This window comes from Ostrinia furnacalis, unplaced genomic scaffold (genome assembly GCF_004193835.3).
Source record: "Ostrinia furnacalis isolate ACB-3 unplaced genomic scaffold, ASM419383v2 OfSCF4221, whole genome shotgun sequence".
In the NCBI taxonomy this organism is placed as follows: Eukaryota; Metazoa; Arthropoda; class Insecta; order Lepidoptera; family Crambidae; genus Ostrinia; species Ostrinia furnacalis.
Window position 1 is genome coordinate 225,346 of NW_021134460.1, and position 17,833 is coordinate 243,178.

Consider the following 17,833-nt stretch of genomic DNA (forward strand, 5'->3'; position numbering starts at 1 on the left):
AAATATTTCGGTATAATCAGTGGCCATGACCATGACCAAAAACAAAGACAACTTCTCCCGACTATAATCGAATAATAATCGTTCCATCGATGATGTCACAGATTTGGATTAGAGGACATAATTAGAGGATGATGTATTGTTTCAGGACGTATATTGCAAATGTCAGAAATGTCACACATGTCAAAAATTGACCCCCGCTGTGCGTTTTCATAAATATTTTGGAAATGATCGTTTTTACATCAAACTGATCGTTTTAAGTCATTTTTTAGATATTTTTTGAGGCCCTATTTTCAATAATGGCCCAATCTAATCAAGTGACGTTGAATATCGAAGATGAGGCACCCACTGAGAGCCCACCGCGAAACAACGCATTACACAGACTTGACTCAGTTTCCAGACCAGTGCTTCCTAATAGAAATAACTTAGGTTTCGGTGACCGTTTGAATAATGTTTTTAGAGAAATCCGGCCGCTCGTTGAACATGCTCGTATGGTAAGTATGACCAATTAGTGCTTAAAAATCGCTATTAATGCAACACACTTTCCTAAGAGAAAATTTCTAGAAACTGAATTTATGTGTTCATTTTGTCACCTGACATATTGTGCTTCAGGGTAATAATGCCAGATTATCTTTGCCAACTTGGTTGCCGCGAACCACTCCTGGCACTCATCAAGTAGGGGAGGGAAGCTTACAGCGGCCACAAAGCTCCATAGCACATGTGAACCTTGGGCCTGGGGCTCAAACCTATGCTGTGACGGACCGCGGCACGACGCCTACGAACCGGGCCGCGTCAGCCAGCCACGGGGTCAGCAACAGCCCATCAAATGACTCAAACTTATCTGAACATGGCCCCGATCACCCTGAGATCAATGTTTCTGTGAACCCTGCCAACAATAACAACATCCATGACAATGCTGATAATGACAGTCAAAGTGAAGATGGCACACAACAGGTAAAATATGTTTTCCTTTTGTATGTGATGCTTANGTATGGTTATTAGGTAGTTACTGATATTCTAATACCTCATAATGAACCATGACTTGCCTTAACAATGTTTTCATGCTATAACTTGTTAAGGTTAAAAATAAATTCTAGTTACTTGTAGGTATAAGTAATATTTTCAAGACAACAGTAGTTCTGAGAAATAATGATAAGCTTTCCTAAGTGCATTATTCCATCTTATTACTATCTTTTTTATGGCTACAAGTTAATTAATGGAAGGAATAAGATATAATGTCTTTGTATATTATTTCTTATCATTATTTGAATCATACTTTGTTGCAGGTGGTGGATGTCCGAGCAACATTAAACCTGCTGATACGCTATGCCCCATTCTACTTCTTGCTCTTCATAAAGTTCATGTATGATAGCAGGGAAGGTCTCTTCACTTTTATCATACTGTTTTGTACATTTACACATAGCAACAGTTTAGTTAGGAGGTAAGAAAATTGTGTAACAATTANATTCTACTTCTTGCTCTTCATAAAGTTCATGTATGATAGCAGGGAAGGTCTCTTCACTTTTATCATACTGTTTTGTACATTTACACATAGCAACAGTTTAGTTAGGAGGTAAGAAAATTGTGCAACAATTAAATCATGGACTATTTGATTAATTGTAAATATTTGAACAATGCAGCAATGTTGTAATTTTGTTTTTTTTTTTATATTTCAGAGAACATGGAAAACAAATGAACAGAAGCATAGTAGCATTATTTAGTGAATTAGCTTTCTCTGCCAGTTGTATTGTCATTGTTCACTTTCTGTTTGGGCACGGAAAGTTACTGCCCAATATGGTGATGTTCCCTGCATACACAGATCCTATTGATGTATGGGAACTGTTATGGCTTGTAGTGCTTACAGATTTAATAGTTAAGATCATCACTGTGGACATCAAAATTTTGGTCACAATGATGCCTGCATTTATATTGCCATTCCAGAAAAGGGTAAATATTTTAACTACACTGGTTCGTAACCAGTTATAATACCAGTCCTTTATTTAATTACTAATGAAAAATCATTTACAGGGTAAAGTGTATTTATTCACTGAAGCAGTATCTCAACTGTACCGTTCCCTCCTGACCATCCAGCCATGGATATTTTACTTGATGCAGTCCTATGAAGGCTCTGAAAAGATGGTGGGAATGTTTCTTACATCCATCTATGTAATTGCCAAGATTGTGGAGGTACTTGTGAGATTGAGGCTGTTCAAAAATGCCACATGGACTTTATTACAGAGTGTGGTAAGTTATTTGATCTCCAATTCCAAAGTTACTATTTTCTATTGTTAGTAATTTTGTCCATTCTGATACTATACTATAGTAACTTGGTGTGATAAACAAAATATTTATTTGCACAGTAATTGTTTCAACTGTTTCATAATCTTTATCAGTTTAATTCATTGCAATCAATGAATTATCCAATCTCATACCACAAACTAGCCTTTAGCTTCTTAATTTTTTTAAAGTTATCAACTAACCAATGCACATGGTTCACGAAAAAGTCGGTGACCATTGTCCTGTGAGGCTCTCCTTTATAAATATTCTTCATTTAAATAAAAAACTTATTATCAGAATCTGGGGACGAAGCCGACTGGCGAGCAGCTAATGTCAGCGGGAGACTCGTGTCCGATCTGCCACGACGACTACACGACGCCGGTGCGCCTCGGCTGCAGCCACATCTTCTGCGAGCTGTGCATCTCGGCCTGGCTCGACCGCGAGCACACCTGCCCGCTGTGCCGCGCCAAGGTCGCCGAGGAACCCACCTGGAGGGACGGATCCACCACGTACGACTTCCAACTGTATTGAAGCTCTGGTAATTTTGCTGTTACGCTCCGCACTGCGCGTTTAATCCATCTTTGTTGGATAGTGAGTATGTATTAAAAGTTCTACCTACCATCAGTACTATCTGGCCCATGTATAATTGTATATGTATCGACTTGCTTTTAAATCTCACTTTTGTTAGATATAAAAATATAAGATTCCTTGTTTATATGATGAAGCAACTTTTTTTGTTAGCCAATGCGATAGATTAACATCTTGTTTAATTAGAGCTAGCATGATCACTTAATCCATTACGTAAGGGGCTATTCTGTATCTAGACCTTCCATTTTATTTCTTTTAAATGATTGAACTCTTTTGGACCTGATCTGATTATCTCATGTTTGAAAGAGGAAGAATCGCATTATTTTGTTCATAGTAAATGTACTTTTGATATCCAATTTTAGAATAATTAATTAACTATCGCAATTTTGTATTTACAAATTGCTTTTTATATATTTATGTTTTTTATTTTAATTTATATTTCTTAATTACTGTTATACATCTTTTAAAAAAAAAGAAATATCCTTTTCTTATTATCGTATTTTTCTCAATCGATGATGATTTACATTATTTATAACTGTTTATTAACTCAACAAGATAAATGATAGTATACATCCAGAAGTGGGCTATTGGCGCTATTGCATATAATTTAATCACGACAATCACGTGAAGATGATTCAAAATGTACAATCCACTGCTATTAAAGTAATACAAGACAAAGAACAAAGGCAAGAGATAAAAGACACTAATGACGAATGCTTTTACCACAAATATTTAGTCTTTGTAAATATTATTTATTTGATTGAACTATGAATTATTACACATAAAAAGAATGTACATATATTAACTGTTACAAATTATTTTTATTTAGTATACATATTGCATATTATATTGATTAGCATCAGTTATTAATATTCATTATATCTATTATTTATAAAATGACTTCAATTCTTCATCTTTTCTGGCTGTTATTGTTATTTTATATAAAATATGAATTCACCAAAAGTAAAAATGTTTTTGTTACTTTATATCAGTCTTTCCCAAAGTGGGCGATAACGCCCCCTTGTGGGCGCTGCAGGCTTAAATGAGGGCGGTAAGAGACCCAGAAAAAAAATCGGGACGTTGTGTAGAGGCTTGGGAGGCGTCACCTACTAGGAGGACTCTTAGACATCGACTGAGCTCGACTCTTGACTACAAAAATGGGGGGCGCTAAAAAATAATTTATTCTCAAAGTGGGCAGTAGACTAAATAAGTTTAGGAACCACTGCTTTGTATCATCATATCGCTGCTGTTAAGCTTTGAAAAAATGCAGCTAAGTAAAACTAAGTTTTATAAAAGCTGCTGATGTATTTGTTACAAGATATAAATATAAATGTAGTAATTAAAAATTGTTTCTCTAAATTCTAACTGTTGCTTCTGTGTCCTTCCAATCTATTTAGATATAAAATTAATGTGCTGTTTCAAGTAGATGTTAGCTAATTAAAAGTTGCTCATTTTGCCAAAATTATAAAAGCTGTCCTTTGACAACCGTCAATCAGGGTAAACTAGTGGTAGTGTATAGGAGCTAGAAGCACATTATAGCCTTCACGCCATTTGAAGCAGACATACATTTATTTTAAATGAATAATTTTCATTGCCCTGGTTGACATGTAAAAAATTATCAAAATTGTACAAAAATTAAGTCGTCATCATGTACACAATCTTCAAGTCTCAAGTCTTTGATGGCTGTAGCTCAAGAAATATTGGATACATTATATTTTTTTAAGATTCCAGTGTGTGAAATAAGTAACTATTAATATTTTAATGTTAATGTAACATTTTAACTTTTTTTCTTGTGAATTTATTTTGGAATGAACTAAATTATTATGTAGTACCTATGACTGTATGATTATGATTATAGGTGACTATAATGATAAAGGGCCTAAACAAAAATGTAATGTATTTTTTTGTAAATATTATTATCTTTACGGTTCAGTAAAAGGCAAATGAATACAGACTCATTCTAAGGTCAACATCATTCACGTGTGGGTACAGATACGTGTCTGTTTAAGATATTTTTTTCAGAACTTGCTTGATGAATAGACTCTTTTGGTAAAAAGATGTAGTTTTGCACAGATTTGGTAGTGTTGAGTATCCAAAAAAAAATTTGTTGTGTAAATATAAAAAATAATATAAGGGGGTCAATTGGCATATAAAACGATTTAAATAAATTAAGTAAGGAGAAACATAAAAGAGTAGAAAAAAATATTGTTAATTATTGTTATTTAGAATGGATGATTGTGAATCTATTGTGTGATTATACCCCTTCCTTTATTTGAAGTATGTATTAAATTTTCCGTACGGTTTCTCTTCCATTACGTTCACTCACGCAGCTTCGCTAGCCGTGATGACCATTAAAGGCACATCAGTAAATGATTCAATATAAAATAACGCCGCATCTTTTAAGTCCCTATTTATAAGGGCCGCTCATTATCGCATTTATGTTAAAACAATAACTTATTCCAGTTCCAAAAGCCAAAATATTTTTAAAATTTGTAAATACCTTACCTGTCAATATATTTTATGTATATTTTTAGAAATAATAAGCGTAATGTGATATGTTTTAGCTACCCTGTATATTATTTATTTATATATTATGCATGAAGCAGATTAAACATTAATATAGTTGTTTAAGGTAATGAATCTTCTTTATTTTCAATAATTGGCTATTTTATTTTTACGCCCGCATAAATATTTTGGTCAAGCTACGCACATGCAGTTAAAATTGTCAAGAGCTAACCAAGTTAAAATTAACCTTTCCATTATAATATCACAGCAAATTATACAACACTGAATTTGTGTAGCCAACTTAGAACCTGTTAATATGTATTTATGATTATTTTTATATTTCTTGACAGATAATAAGGATCAGCATTCTGTGAATTTTTGTGTACACTGCCGGTAATATGTATGCTCTCATGTAGGTACTTATTACATTTATTTACAACATTTACAAATATTAATTTGCATTTTGTTTATTTATTAGTTAGAAGTTATGTTTTTTTTATATTTATGAGTGCTTGTTATTACTAGATAATATTCATTATTATTTTAATATTATCATCGTACCGTTTATTAATTTTGTTTAGAGCGTTATAGTACTGTTTTACCGAATAAATGCTTTGTCAGTTTCTCTCAATGTAAATATTGCTGTGAGGGAAAAAGACAAGTGTTTTAGTCAAAACAATGTTATATTAATATTTTAGATTTTCACAAAAGAGCGTTACACCTTAATATAATACGTATTAGTCAGTTTCGTTGTTTATTATTGTGAATGTATTTCGTAAAAAATATTTAAATTCGAAGTCTGTATGTTCATTAGAATCAGGGTTGTCCATGACATTCCAGAATGCAAAGTGTATTCTATTCTTTTGATATAATTGAAACAAAAAAACTAAGTTTTTTTAATTAAAGACTTTATAATATTGCAGTTTTTGTTATAAAATAAAATTTTGGCTTATAAAATAAAAATTGATTGAATACAATTTTCTACCAAAAAAGGCACCAATTTAGCCGTATTTCTACAACATTTGTAAAAAGTAATATTATGAGCTTCATTTAACTTTGTAAATATAATATTATTATTAAAATGAATTAATGATAGCCTATGCTATACGATAAAATATGCTATACGAAATATGACATTGTTGAATTATAGAAACAATAAGTGTGTTTCAAACTAAGTAAGTACTGTATGTCTAAAAATATAATTCTATGTAAAATATTTTTGTAGGAGCGTTGCCTACTAAATCCTATGAAATATGGGTGTATTGTATAATCGTCCAAACATAAAATAAAGATGTTAAGAAACAAGTAGTCACATTTTTTTTTTATTTTACCACGTCTCCTTTACTAGTAAAGAAGACCGATAAGAATAATTATTGAGGAATTCATTCAGTATAATATAATAAAAGAAATGATAGATTTAATCACATTTTAATCATAGTTTACATTTTATATAATTCACATAACGTAATAATTATCACTTAACATTACTTTTTGCCTACAAACGTGAAAAATTAAATAATTTAGATCATTAATAGTAATTATTATTCAAAGTATCACAAATATCGGATAGAGTAACACTGCACTGTAAGCGCGAAGCATCTATCGTAGCGGGGCTGCCAACTTCAGATTGGGGCCTTACAATACTTATCTAGTCGTGTGCTTACTTCGAATCGATACACTCTTATATTGGCACAAAGATTGGTGCATCAGTGGACGAATACTCTATCGAGAGACGGGGAGCATGCGACCTCATCATGTTCACTACGCTAGTATACTCCGGGAAGCGGCGTCCGCACTAGGGCACATCTGTCGTTGCACGATTCATTAATATTATTTCCATTCGCGTCACATCTACGTTCTCCACTGCGGCTTTAGAAACATACTCATCGGACTGCGGGACTAGAGTGCGGTGCGTCAGCGCAAAACGCATCTCGCTTCTGCTTTCTAACTCTCAATAAAACTATCAATCATCTTTTTACACAACGGAGAAATTACGTATAGAGTATTTCGATCGATTTCAAATCATTTTCACTTCAAACGTCCGGAGCCGGAGCGCGGTCGCGGCGGACGTATCGCCGAGGCGTCGATCACATATCATAATCGAACCGGTGAGCTGCGTTCATTCAAACCGGACATAGATCACTGATATTCTTATTACGACGTCAATTGTCCCGTTACAATGAGGCTATCGTTTTAGCGCTCACCAGTTGGCGCCTCTGTAGAGTAAGGTCCTGTCACTTGCTAGTAGCGAAGATAGTGGCGCCGGCTGGTGAGCGCGAAAATGGTAGGAGGAATATCGCATTTGCGCTCATCAAGATGGCGCCACTGTGGCGAGGTCTTGTCAATCGCCGGGGGTGCCAACTGTTAAGTATAAAAACGATAGCAGTCATTCCGAATCGTCTCAGCCAAGGTTACGCGGCGGGTCGCGGCGGCGGCGGCGGTGCCTCGGGGTCGGGTTCGGGTGGCGCAGCGGAGCCGTAGAGGAACAGCGAGCGGAGGCGCGCGGCTCGCGAGGACGTGGACGGCAGGTCGTCGGGCCAGGACGCGGCGGACGCGGCGGAGGCGGCGTCGGGCGCCACGTCGGCCACGTCGAGGCGCGCGGCGGCGGGCGAGGGCGCGTCGTGGCCGCCCAGCGAGCCCGCCAGCGCCGCCAGCGACGGCGCGCGCAGCTCCGCGTGGTGCGAGCCCGCCGACAGCGATGCGTCACCTGAGGACACAAATATCAATTCAATATTTAGCCTAACATTTTGGTCTTTGAAATATGTGCATAAAATTAAAATTCATAAAATTCATTTATTTTTGCAAATAGGCTTTAAAAAAGTACTTTTACACGTCCCAATATTAACCCTACCACTGCGTCGGGACAATAAATGGGCCAGTGCTGAGAAGAAGCAGCGCAAGAAACTCAGTCACTATTGCATAAAAGTATTATTTCCCATACATTGTATCACATACGGAACATAATACGTAATAATAAAAAGTCGAATGCGATCTGCAACGCGGTGTCTTTAAACAAAAACGTTACATTTCGATAAATGTAAGTTTACTTCTTGTGCTGATCGGGCGCGACCCGTTAACGTTATCATTGACGTCATTCCAGATCACCTATCAAAATATTAAATAAACAAAACACAATCAAAAGGCACAAGACGTATGATGTCTAGCCGCATAAACAAATGCCGGCGCATCACTGCGTAGCACCACACCGTAAACGTAGCTCGTGACGGGGCTATTCTCAATTCTCGTTCCAATCGTTCAGTTTGAACATGAGCGGGTGACGTCACTCACCGATACTGGGCTCGAGGCGGCGTCGAGGTCGGGCGCGTCGTCGAGGTACACTAGACATGGCGGGTGACGTCACTCACCGATGCTGGGCTCGAGGCGGCGCGAGGCGGCGTCGAGGTCGGGCGCGTCGTCGAAGCGCGGCGGCGGCGGCTGGGGCCCGCAGCCGCCGGCGCGGCACAGCGACACCGGCACCACGCCGTACACGTAGAACAGCAGGATCGGCACGCCGATGCCCACCGCCAGACCCGCCACCAGCGGGGACACCACCAGCTGGGGAAATTACGGCACAGTTAGAAAAAAAATGACTAAAGTTCAAGGCGATTAGCATTTTTTGATCGGATCGAAAATCGAATCTGTCATAACTTCATACAAAAAAAAGGTCTTTCGACCACTTTTCGACTGGTTTGCGATAACTCTCTTCAAACTATAATAACGCGACGCCAGCGCTACGTCGACCCGCCGCTCAGCAATGGCTCCGCGTCGACGCTGCGCAAGCGCTTGCAAGACATCGGCACTTGATAGATGCTAGTTCGTTCGTTTCAGCCAAGGCCTCCCCCAAGGTTTTCCACAATGAACGGTCCTGCGCTGCCCGCATCCAGGCTCTTCCCGTGACCTTTACCAGATCGTCGGTCCACCTAGTACATTGGTTCCCAAACTTATTTGAGACGCGCCTCCTTTCGACCATACAAAAATTCCGCGCCCCCCCTCCTCCAGTCAAGTTTCAGCGGTCGCAGATTTTTTATGCTTAAGTACACAGATGGCACGCGCCCCCCTTTGAAGGTCCTTTGCGCGCCCCCCACTTTGGGAACCAATGATCTAGTAGGAGGCCTGCCCACGCTACGTCTTCCAGTCAGATAGATGCTAGTGTGGGGGTTCTAATACTCATAGCAGCGGCGACGCCAGCGCTACGTCGATCCGCCGCTTAGCAATGGCTAAGCAGCGACGCTAACCTAGCGCCGCGTCGACGTTGCGCAAGCGCTTACAAGACAGCGGCACTTGATAGATAGATGCTAGTTCGTTCGTTTCAGCCAAATGACGTCAGCTGCCCGCATCCAGGCTCTTCCCGTGACCTTTACCAGATCGTCGGTCCACCTAGTAGGAGGCCTGCCCACGCTACGTCTTCCAGCCCGATAGATGCTAGTGTGCTCGCACTGGGCTCGTGCCTATGTATTCAATGAGGGCTATCGTTTTTATACTTAACAGTTGGCACCCCTGGCGATTGACAGGACCTTACTCTACAGTGGCGCCATCTTGATGAGTGCAAATGCGATAGTCCTCCTACCACTTTAGCGCTCACCAGTTGGTGCCACTGTCTTCGCTACTAGCAAGTGACAGGACCTTACTCTACAGTGGCGCTAACTGGTGAGCGCTAAAACGATAGCCCTCATTGATACAGTATCTGATACATTACATGCTACACGGCTAGACGAGTACCCTGCTTTATACTCACAGCAGCAGCAACGGCAGCGGCTACGGCAGCACGACGGCGGGCGAGCGGCGCTCGTCGCAGCCGGCGGTGCGCGCGGCGGCCGGCCCACAGCGGCAGCCCCACCCAATGACACTTGACAGACGCTAGTGTCGGGGTCCTAATAGAGGTACTCACAGCAGCAGCAACGGCAGCGGCTACAGCAGAAGTCTCTACGAGCTGTGCCCCGCCCACTGCCACTTGATTTTAGCAATTCTGCGAGCTATGTCGGTCACCTTGGTTCCCCTACGGATCTCCTCACTGATTCGATCACCCAGGGAAACTCCGATGCAGATGCTAGTGTGGGGAGATAAAGATTGTACTCACAGCAGCAACGGCAGTAGCTACGGCAGCACGACGGCGAGCAGGCGGCGCGCGTCGCAGTCGTCTCGGCAGCGCCTATACTAAATAACGCGACGCCAGCGCTACGTAGATCCGGCCGTTCGGCACCCGCTTAGACTTCGCAGCGACAAGGTTCCGCGAGCGCTGGCAAGACAACGACCGCCGCTCGACTATTGTGGCGAGCCCACTCGTAACACAAGCTTATTTAGCTTAACACGGGCTAATGGAACTTAGTAATTTGGACAATACAAATTGCTAATAATCTTTAAAAAAAAATATGACACTTGATAGACGCTAGTGTCGGGGTCCTAATAGAGGTACTCACAGCAGCAGCGACGGCAGCGGCTACGGCAGCACGACGGCGGGCGGGCGGAGCACGACGCAGCCGGCGGTGCGCGCGGCGGCCGGCCCACAGCGGCAGGCCCACCAGCAGCGAGTATCGAACGTCGTCTCGGCAGCGCCTAAACTAAATAACACGACGCCAGCGCTACGTAGATCCGACCGTTCGACGCATTCGGCAGCCGCTTAGAGACTTCGCAGCGACGAGGTTCCGCGAGCGCTGGCAAGACAATGACACTCGATAGACGCTATGTGGGATCTTTATGCAGATTGTACTCACAGCAGCAGCAACGGCAGCGGCTACAGCAGCACGACGGCGGGCGGGCGGAGCACGACGCAGGCGGCGGTGCGCGCGGCGGCCGGCCCACAGCGGCAGCCCCACCAGCAGCGCCGGCAGCGCCACGCCGGCCACGACCGCGATGCCCAGCGGCGCGCCCGCGAGCGTGCCCAGCTGCCAGAGAAGCTTCTTCTTGCGCGACCACGGCTTCTTGCCCCAGAACGTGCAGCCGCTCGGGCTGGAACACCAAGCGTTTGTGTGAAACGAAACGCAAACGGAAGGAAAGGAAGGGAAGATGTGTAAGCGAGAGGGGGAGGTGATATAAGATGGCGGATTGAAGTGGAAATCATCACCATAATCATCCCCAGGTTTTGTTATAATTCCCACGCTTGGCAGGCGGGTTGGAGATCACAGTTTAAAAGACTAATGTTTTTCAGAGAGCGCTGCTGCCCGTTCTCTGTTTGATATGTAGTCCCTAAGTCGCCTCTTACCACACCTGCGAGTGGAAATAACAAGTTAATAATATACAGCAAGATTTACTTGAAACACGCTTTTATTTCTTGCAACTATCTCACATTTGTTTCTAAGTAAAGTGCTAAAACCTGCCGATAGGTGTCGCTGTGCAGAATTAACTCGCGCTTATTAATCACTTCACACCTCAAATTTTAATCCTGTCGTATGAATAGAGTTCACTATATTTAAAATAATATAGGAAACATTATACATTTGGAACAATATACCACTGTAGGTACTATACGAAGTTAGCTTTTATTTAGGCATCATAGCAATCTCTACTTGTGTTTGGTTAAAACCATAGATCTTACTTAACCTAGATAAAATCCCTTATTAGACAAAGCCTACTTAAAAATTTGATTTCTAAAAATCAATAGTTTATCATGTACTCACCTAAGGTAATGCAGGTCGGAGACCTCCTTCATGCAGAGCCAGCAGAACTCGGCGCCGCACACGCAGCACACCATGTGGTTGCACGAGCCGTCCTCCACCTTCACGATCAGCACCGAGCAGCGCGGGCACGGCTTCACTTCGCCTGCGACACAACAAGTACATACATAAGACAGCTAATCTAAAAACTTAAACACTCAAAATCTTCATCATATCATTTAATTTCGATTGCACGAACACACCCTCTCTAATTTACAACTAACTAACTAACAAACGACTTCTTCTCTCTTCTTTATCGCCTTTAGCCACCATAGAGAAGAAGCAGAGAAAACATTACGGGTTGAAATAGATCGGACTAACGGCGAGTGAGCCGTTCCTTGGACTCTAAAATACTTTGAAAAAAGTATTTTGTCTAACGATTTGTCTCTGTTGTAGGCCGTCGCTGGTTGGGTATTTATTGGCGGTCAAGCCGTGGATCCTACCTACAACAGGCTCTGTGTGGCTCTGGTACTGGAAACAAAATCGATCAGAAAAAAATAGGAAAATATTATTTTGAAGTTTGACTTTTGTCTCGGGGACTGCTTTTCGCTGGTTGGGCTTCATTGACGGTCAAGATGTAGGTCCTACACAAGAGTTCATCAGCAAATAGAGAATTGCGGCGCACAGCGTCGAAGGTTTGCGTAGGATGCCAGGCCGTCTAGCTGTGTTAGCAGACGACGCCGACTCTATAGGCAGTCCAGCTGTAGACCCTAGACAGGAGTTGCACCAGTAGGAATATTTGTCACTTACCATGGTCGAGGTCTGTGTGCGAGGGCTGCGGCGCGCGCGGCGTCACAGGTCTGCGTGGGGTGCCAGGCCACCTTGCAGTGGTAGCAGACGCTGACTCTATAGGCGATCCAGCTGTTGATCCTAGACAGCAGTAGCACAGGGAACAGCCTGGTACTGACCGTGGTCGAGGTCTGTGTGCGAGGGCTGCGGCGCGCGGCGTCCAACGTCTGCGTGGGGTGCCAGGCCGCCTAGCTGTGTTAGCAGACGACGCTGACTCTATAGGCGATCCAGCTGTTGATTCTAAACAGCAGTAGCACAGGGAACAGCCTGTTACTGACCGTGGTCGAGGTCTGTGTGCGAGGGCTGCGGCGCGCGGCGTCAGAGGTCTGCGTGGGGTGCCAGGCCGCCTTGCAGTGGTAGCAGACGACGCTGACTCTATAGGCGATCCAGCTGTTGGTTCTAAACAGCAGTAGCACAGGGAACAGTCTGGTACTGACCGTGGTCGAGGTCTGTGTGTGAGGGCTGCGGCGCGCGGTGTCCAACATCTACGTGGGGTGCCAGGCCACCTTGCAGTGGTAGCAGACGCTGACTCTATAGGCGATCCAGCTGTGGATCCTAGACAGCAGTAGCACAGGGAACAGCCTGTTACTGACCGTGGTCGAGGTCTGTGTGCGAGGGCTGCGGCGCGCGCGGCGGCGGCTGGCGGCTGCGGCGCGCGGCGTCGCAAGTCTGCGTGGGATGCCAGGCCGCCTTGCAGTGGTAGCAGAATGACGCGCCGCAACCCGGTGCCAGGCACGTAAGCTTCGGGCACGACGCGCACCCAGTTGCCACCACCGCGAAACTGGAAATGGCTCGCTTTGTTAGTTTTGAAAACACAGTTGATATTCTTTTAAAAGCATTGATAACTTGAAAACGTTTTAATGTACAAAAGCTGCGTGATATTGGCGGAACAGTGTGCCCTGTGGCGAAAATACACAAGTTCATCGCCATTAATAAAAGATGTTGCGATGTCAATGTCACTTACGATCAAGCGACACACAAACCAGTTTCTCTCCTCTTATTAAAATGCAATTGGAATATTTTTTCTTAAGGGGCAAGAATTGGATAAGAATGCATTTAAAGAATTACTGGAAAGCGTTTGACATCTTCCAAAATATTTCTTCGTTTACGCAGAAAAAATATTTGATTTCTGTACAGAATTTCTATCATTTCAGACACCTCTTATCAACTTCAAACGTTGTAAAACTGTAATGAGCTAACGTCAGAGGAAAAACGAAACAAAAGAACATTATCAAAACTGTGAAAACTACATTGCACTTCTCTTCATCATCATTGAATCCTCCTCATCATCAGTCTTTACTGACCTACAGTCGGGCGCGGGGCACCACCTCGTGTCGGGGTCGGCGGCGAGCGCGCGCCGCACCGAGAACTCTTCATATTTCTCGTACAGCACAGGGTTGTCCACGATTCGATGTACATCTGTAAGCAAATGATGGAAACATTAATTTACACTTGATCTTGCTTTTTCCCGTGGTTTCGTCTGCGTGAAATTAAAATGGTACAACTGATCTAGTAACAGTTTTTGCGTGAAAGAGTAACAAAAATACAACAATTACCTGTTAATATATAATATTAAAGTCATTCTCAAAAACTTTCAGATCTATAAGATCTAAAAGTTTTTGAGGATGACTTTAATATTATATATTAACAGGATTTCTTGTGATATTCCTTATCAACAAGGGCACCCTGTGTCCTGTTTACTTTGTGTCCTATTTAGTGTTGCTTGGAAGCACTGAGGTGACATGCGCTTCTATCAAAGCGGTCAGACAGCCTAAGGTCCACAGAAGGAAATTGCGAACACATCCAAGTTTGATTAGGAAGTTTTGTAGCTTTTTAGCAAAAAAACATAATAAAAATTACAAAGGGTATGCAAATTAAGGTATTACATAGCGTTTTGCTTCAACATCATCATTAGGGTTTGGAACAATGTGTGAATGATAGTGGGGTTGCCCCATGATAATTAAAAACAGTCGGCAACAGATAAAAGGACCAAAAATAAACGCCAATAGCAAATGACAATGACTGCGACAATTAGTGACGATGGTGATTAGGTTTATTCAATGTGATACCTTTTTATCGGAAAAAGTTTTACTGATATGGATATTTAGGATGTCCACCATTTATATCTTTCAAGTAAGAACCATGAATCATACCTAAGTCCTAACATATTACTCACATCACGAAAGCTTGTCGCGACTAGTTATAAAATATACATATGTATGAGTAATAGAACTATTTCCAGAGGTTCCGTCTGGCTGTATTATCGATCTGTCTGGATTCTTTGTTGGCGGGGTAGTTAAATCTAATCTCCAAAAAAGACTGACGTTAGGAAATGATCTTTTTATGCTCGGAAACTAATAGAGTACCTACTTATCTAAATCGGGCTGCCTATTTCAGCAAACTTGGGTACTAACTTAGGGAAAACGTTAAAACTTTTATTGCAAGATATTTTACGCTATTCTGTTCTAAATAGAGTCCAGATTACTTCCTGGTAGGTAAAATACAGCGCTTATTTTTTAACAATAAAATTATTGGCGTCTCTGGGATCATTGATAAAATACTACATTGATATCATAATCCAATTGAATACTGCAGAACATATTGCAGAAAAACATTTACATGTTTTCTAGGGGCCATAATAAAATAAATAAGCAGTTAATGTGCCATTTTGAACTTAGGCGAAATAAACACTTGAAATGATAATATGCTACTAAATCTAAAGGAGCACTCGTGTGATCAGATCAACACATTATAGAAATATCATACATTAGCTTAGGCTAAAATAAGACTCGAATATATGTAGTTCGACCAATACTCTGAAATAACGCCGGTCGTTCCTACACGTGCGCGTCAAACTATTGAGGAAAACGAGGCAAATGTTAAGCCACAAATGTGACATTTGAGACAGCCTAGACCTTTCAGTAATTTTACAAACTAAGTAGGTAGGTAGGTAGTAACCTATCTACAAAAATAAAAACACAATTGTGTTTCTTAAAAACATTCAAAATCTCAATGTAACATTTGAAAGATCAATTTTATTTTCATAATTAACTATGTGATAGATTTAATTTGTATTTTTTACATTTGTGAAACCCACTTGCTTTTGTATTTGGCGAAGTTTCCTAATTTAAAGTATTATTTAATGTGTATCCGTTTAATTAATTTTAACACGCTTTTTTAATCATAATGACCATGCAATTGTAAGTTTGTAAAATAAAATTAAAAAACCATTATCCGGTCAACCCAAATTCCTAAACACAATTTGGATTTAATTGGACGCCGCTGGCAGAATTAATTTTGTAGAAACCTAACTGGTTAACTTTCAGTCAAGATGCTTATATCTTCATTTGTATCTAGATTATATTCAAGACGCAGAGCTTCACCATCTACTTATAATAAACATTGACATAAATTAAAAGACCGAATTTTAAAAACACCTGCAAATAACTGGTTTAGTAGCGTTTAGTAAAGTTATTACTAAAATATAAACTGAGCTGTAATTTATGTGAATGCAATTTTTATTACAAGTAATAGTATATTAGGTATTTCGTATACTAATATCCTGTTTCCTGTTTATGATATACACGTGGAACATTCATTACAATTACATATAATATAAACCCCAAAAGGAAGAGCTGGATAATTGACAATTACGGTTTATTTACTAACCAGTCGTGACTCTCGCATCTAGGCAAGATAATGTAAAAGCCAATACTTCAAATTGGGTTCAAAATTAAATGATAATGTCTCTTTAAAGACATGATCGAAATTACTTTGTTCGTTCGTTCGTTTCAGCCAAATGACGTCCACGCTGCCTCCCCCAAGGATTTCCATGAAGAAATGACTTATTAGAAATGAATTATTTTCTAACCATGACTCTGACCGTATGAAGGGCAGCAATAACACGTAAACGCCTCACCAGTAACAATGCAATCGATTAGGCCCAGCAATTTTTTTGCAGCTACATATAAATTTTATAATCAGCAAAAATATTATTTTACGCTGAGATAAGACTTCTGTGAAAAGTCGATTCATGGTGAACGTGTGCCTGAGTCAGGCCATTAAAGCAATCACAGCTTCAAGAAAGTTGTTACAAATCACATTATTGGGGTGAAATATCAGCATTTATTTACGGATATGACTCAGGGTTTTGCAATTTGAGAGATTTTAATAATTTAAGTTGCTTAATTTCGAGTTCATCTTCTAAAGATTAATTAAACAGAAGTTTCCCAAGTACGTACACAGCTTAGACAGCTTTTTATTTCGGCACCCATAAGTTAAACTATTTCGGGAGTTTTATGTTTGGTTTGGTATTTAAGGAAAAACCTTGATGTTATCCTTGAATCAATTTTCGATTCGTCTATTTATAGATCACATGTGATTATTATTTACGAAGGATGTTATATTTATTTTATGGTAGAGGTGTCTTAGTATTGGACCGTCATAACCTGAGAAGCATGGAAACCGCGACAAAAGGGCGTACAGACTACAGAACTGATGGGTGGTGGCAGATGACAAGCTTCGAAGATATCCATGGATGATGAGATTCAGGCGCAGACTAGATTCAGGCGCAGACTGGTGGAAAAGACGACTATACATAGAATACACTGACCTGATGGGTGCATGCTCTCGTGGCAGACGGGGCAGTTGACAGGCACCCGGGCCTTGAACATCTCTATGGCGATGTACTGGCGCAGGGAGAACTCACAGCAGTAATTGAAGAAACAATATAATACCATAGGTCTCTATAGAGTTGGCACTAACCTGATGGGTGCATGCTTTCGTGGCAGACGGGGCAGTTGACAGGTACCCGCGCCTCAAACATCTCTAGGGCGATGTACTGGCGCAGGGAGAACTAACAGCAGGAATTGAAGAAACAATATAATACCATAGGTCTCTATAGAGTTGGCACTGACCTGATGGGTGCATGCTTTCGTGGCAGACGGGGCAGTTGACAGGTACCCGCGCCTCGAAGATCTCTATGGCGAGGTACTGGCGCAGGCAGGACTCGCAGCAGCGGTGGAAGC

At 41.2% G+C, this 17,833-nt stretch overlaps 2 protein-coding genes across 3 annotated transcripts; one reads left to right on the forward strand and one right to left on the reverse strand.

The window, feature by feature from the left end:
- The first annotated feature begins 161 nt into the window (after positions 1-161).
- Positions 162-3,627, forward strand: LOC114359060 (RING finger and transmembrane domain-containing protein 2). Of its 2 annotated transcripts, XM_028313305.1 has the most exons (7): positions 162-491; positions 610-951; positions 1,284-1,372; positions 1,505-1,570; positions 1,674-1,944; positions 2,026-2,241; positions 2,572-3,627. In XM_028313305.1, exons 1-7 carry the CDS (start codon positions 297-299, stop codon positions 2,803-2,805), a joined length of 1,413 nt encoding a protein of 470 aa, XP_028169106.1. In that variant the 5' UTR covers positions 162-296; the 3' UTR covers positions 2,806-3,627. The 2 variants fall into 2 exon arrangements, with proteins under 2 accessions (XP_028169106.1, XP_028169105.1); XM_028313304.1 differs by lacking the exon at positions 1,505-1,570 and having other exon boundaries at positions 1,284-1,438; positions 2,572-2,909.
- Positions 3,628-4,788: 1,161 nt separating this feature from the next.
- On the reverse strand, positions 4,789-17,635 carry LOC114359041 (E3 ubiquitin-protein ligase RNF19B-like). The gene is made up of 7 exons (XM_028313281.1): positions 17,571-17,635; positions 14,111-14,225; positions 13,400-13,587; positions 11,982-12,123; positions 11,079-11,313; positions 8,733-8,922; positions 4,789-8,074 (listed from the first exon to the last, which is right to left on the reverse strand). Exons 1-7 carry the CDS (start codon positions 17,629-17,631, stop codon positions 7,779-7,781), a joined length of 1,227 nt encoding a protein of 408 aa, XP_028169082.1. The 5' UTR covers positions 17,632-17,635; the 3' UTR covers positions 4,789-7,778.
- Between the last annotated feature and the right edge of the window lie 198 nt (positions 17,636-17,833).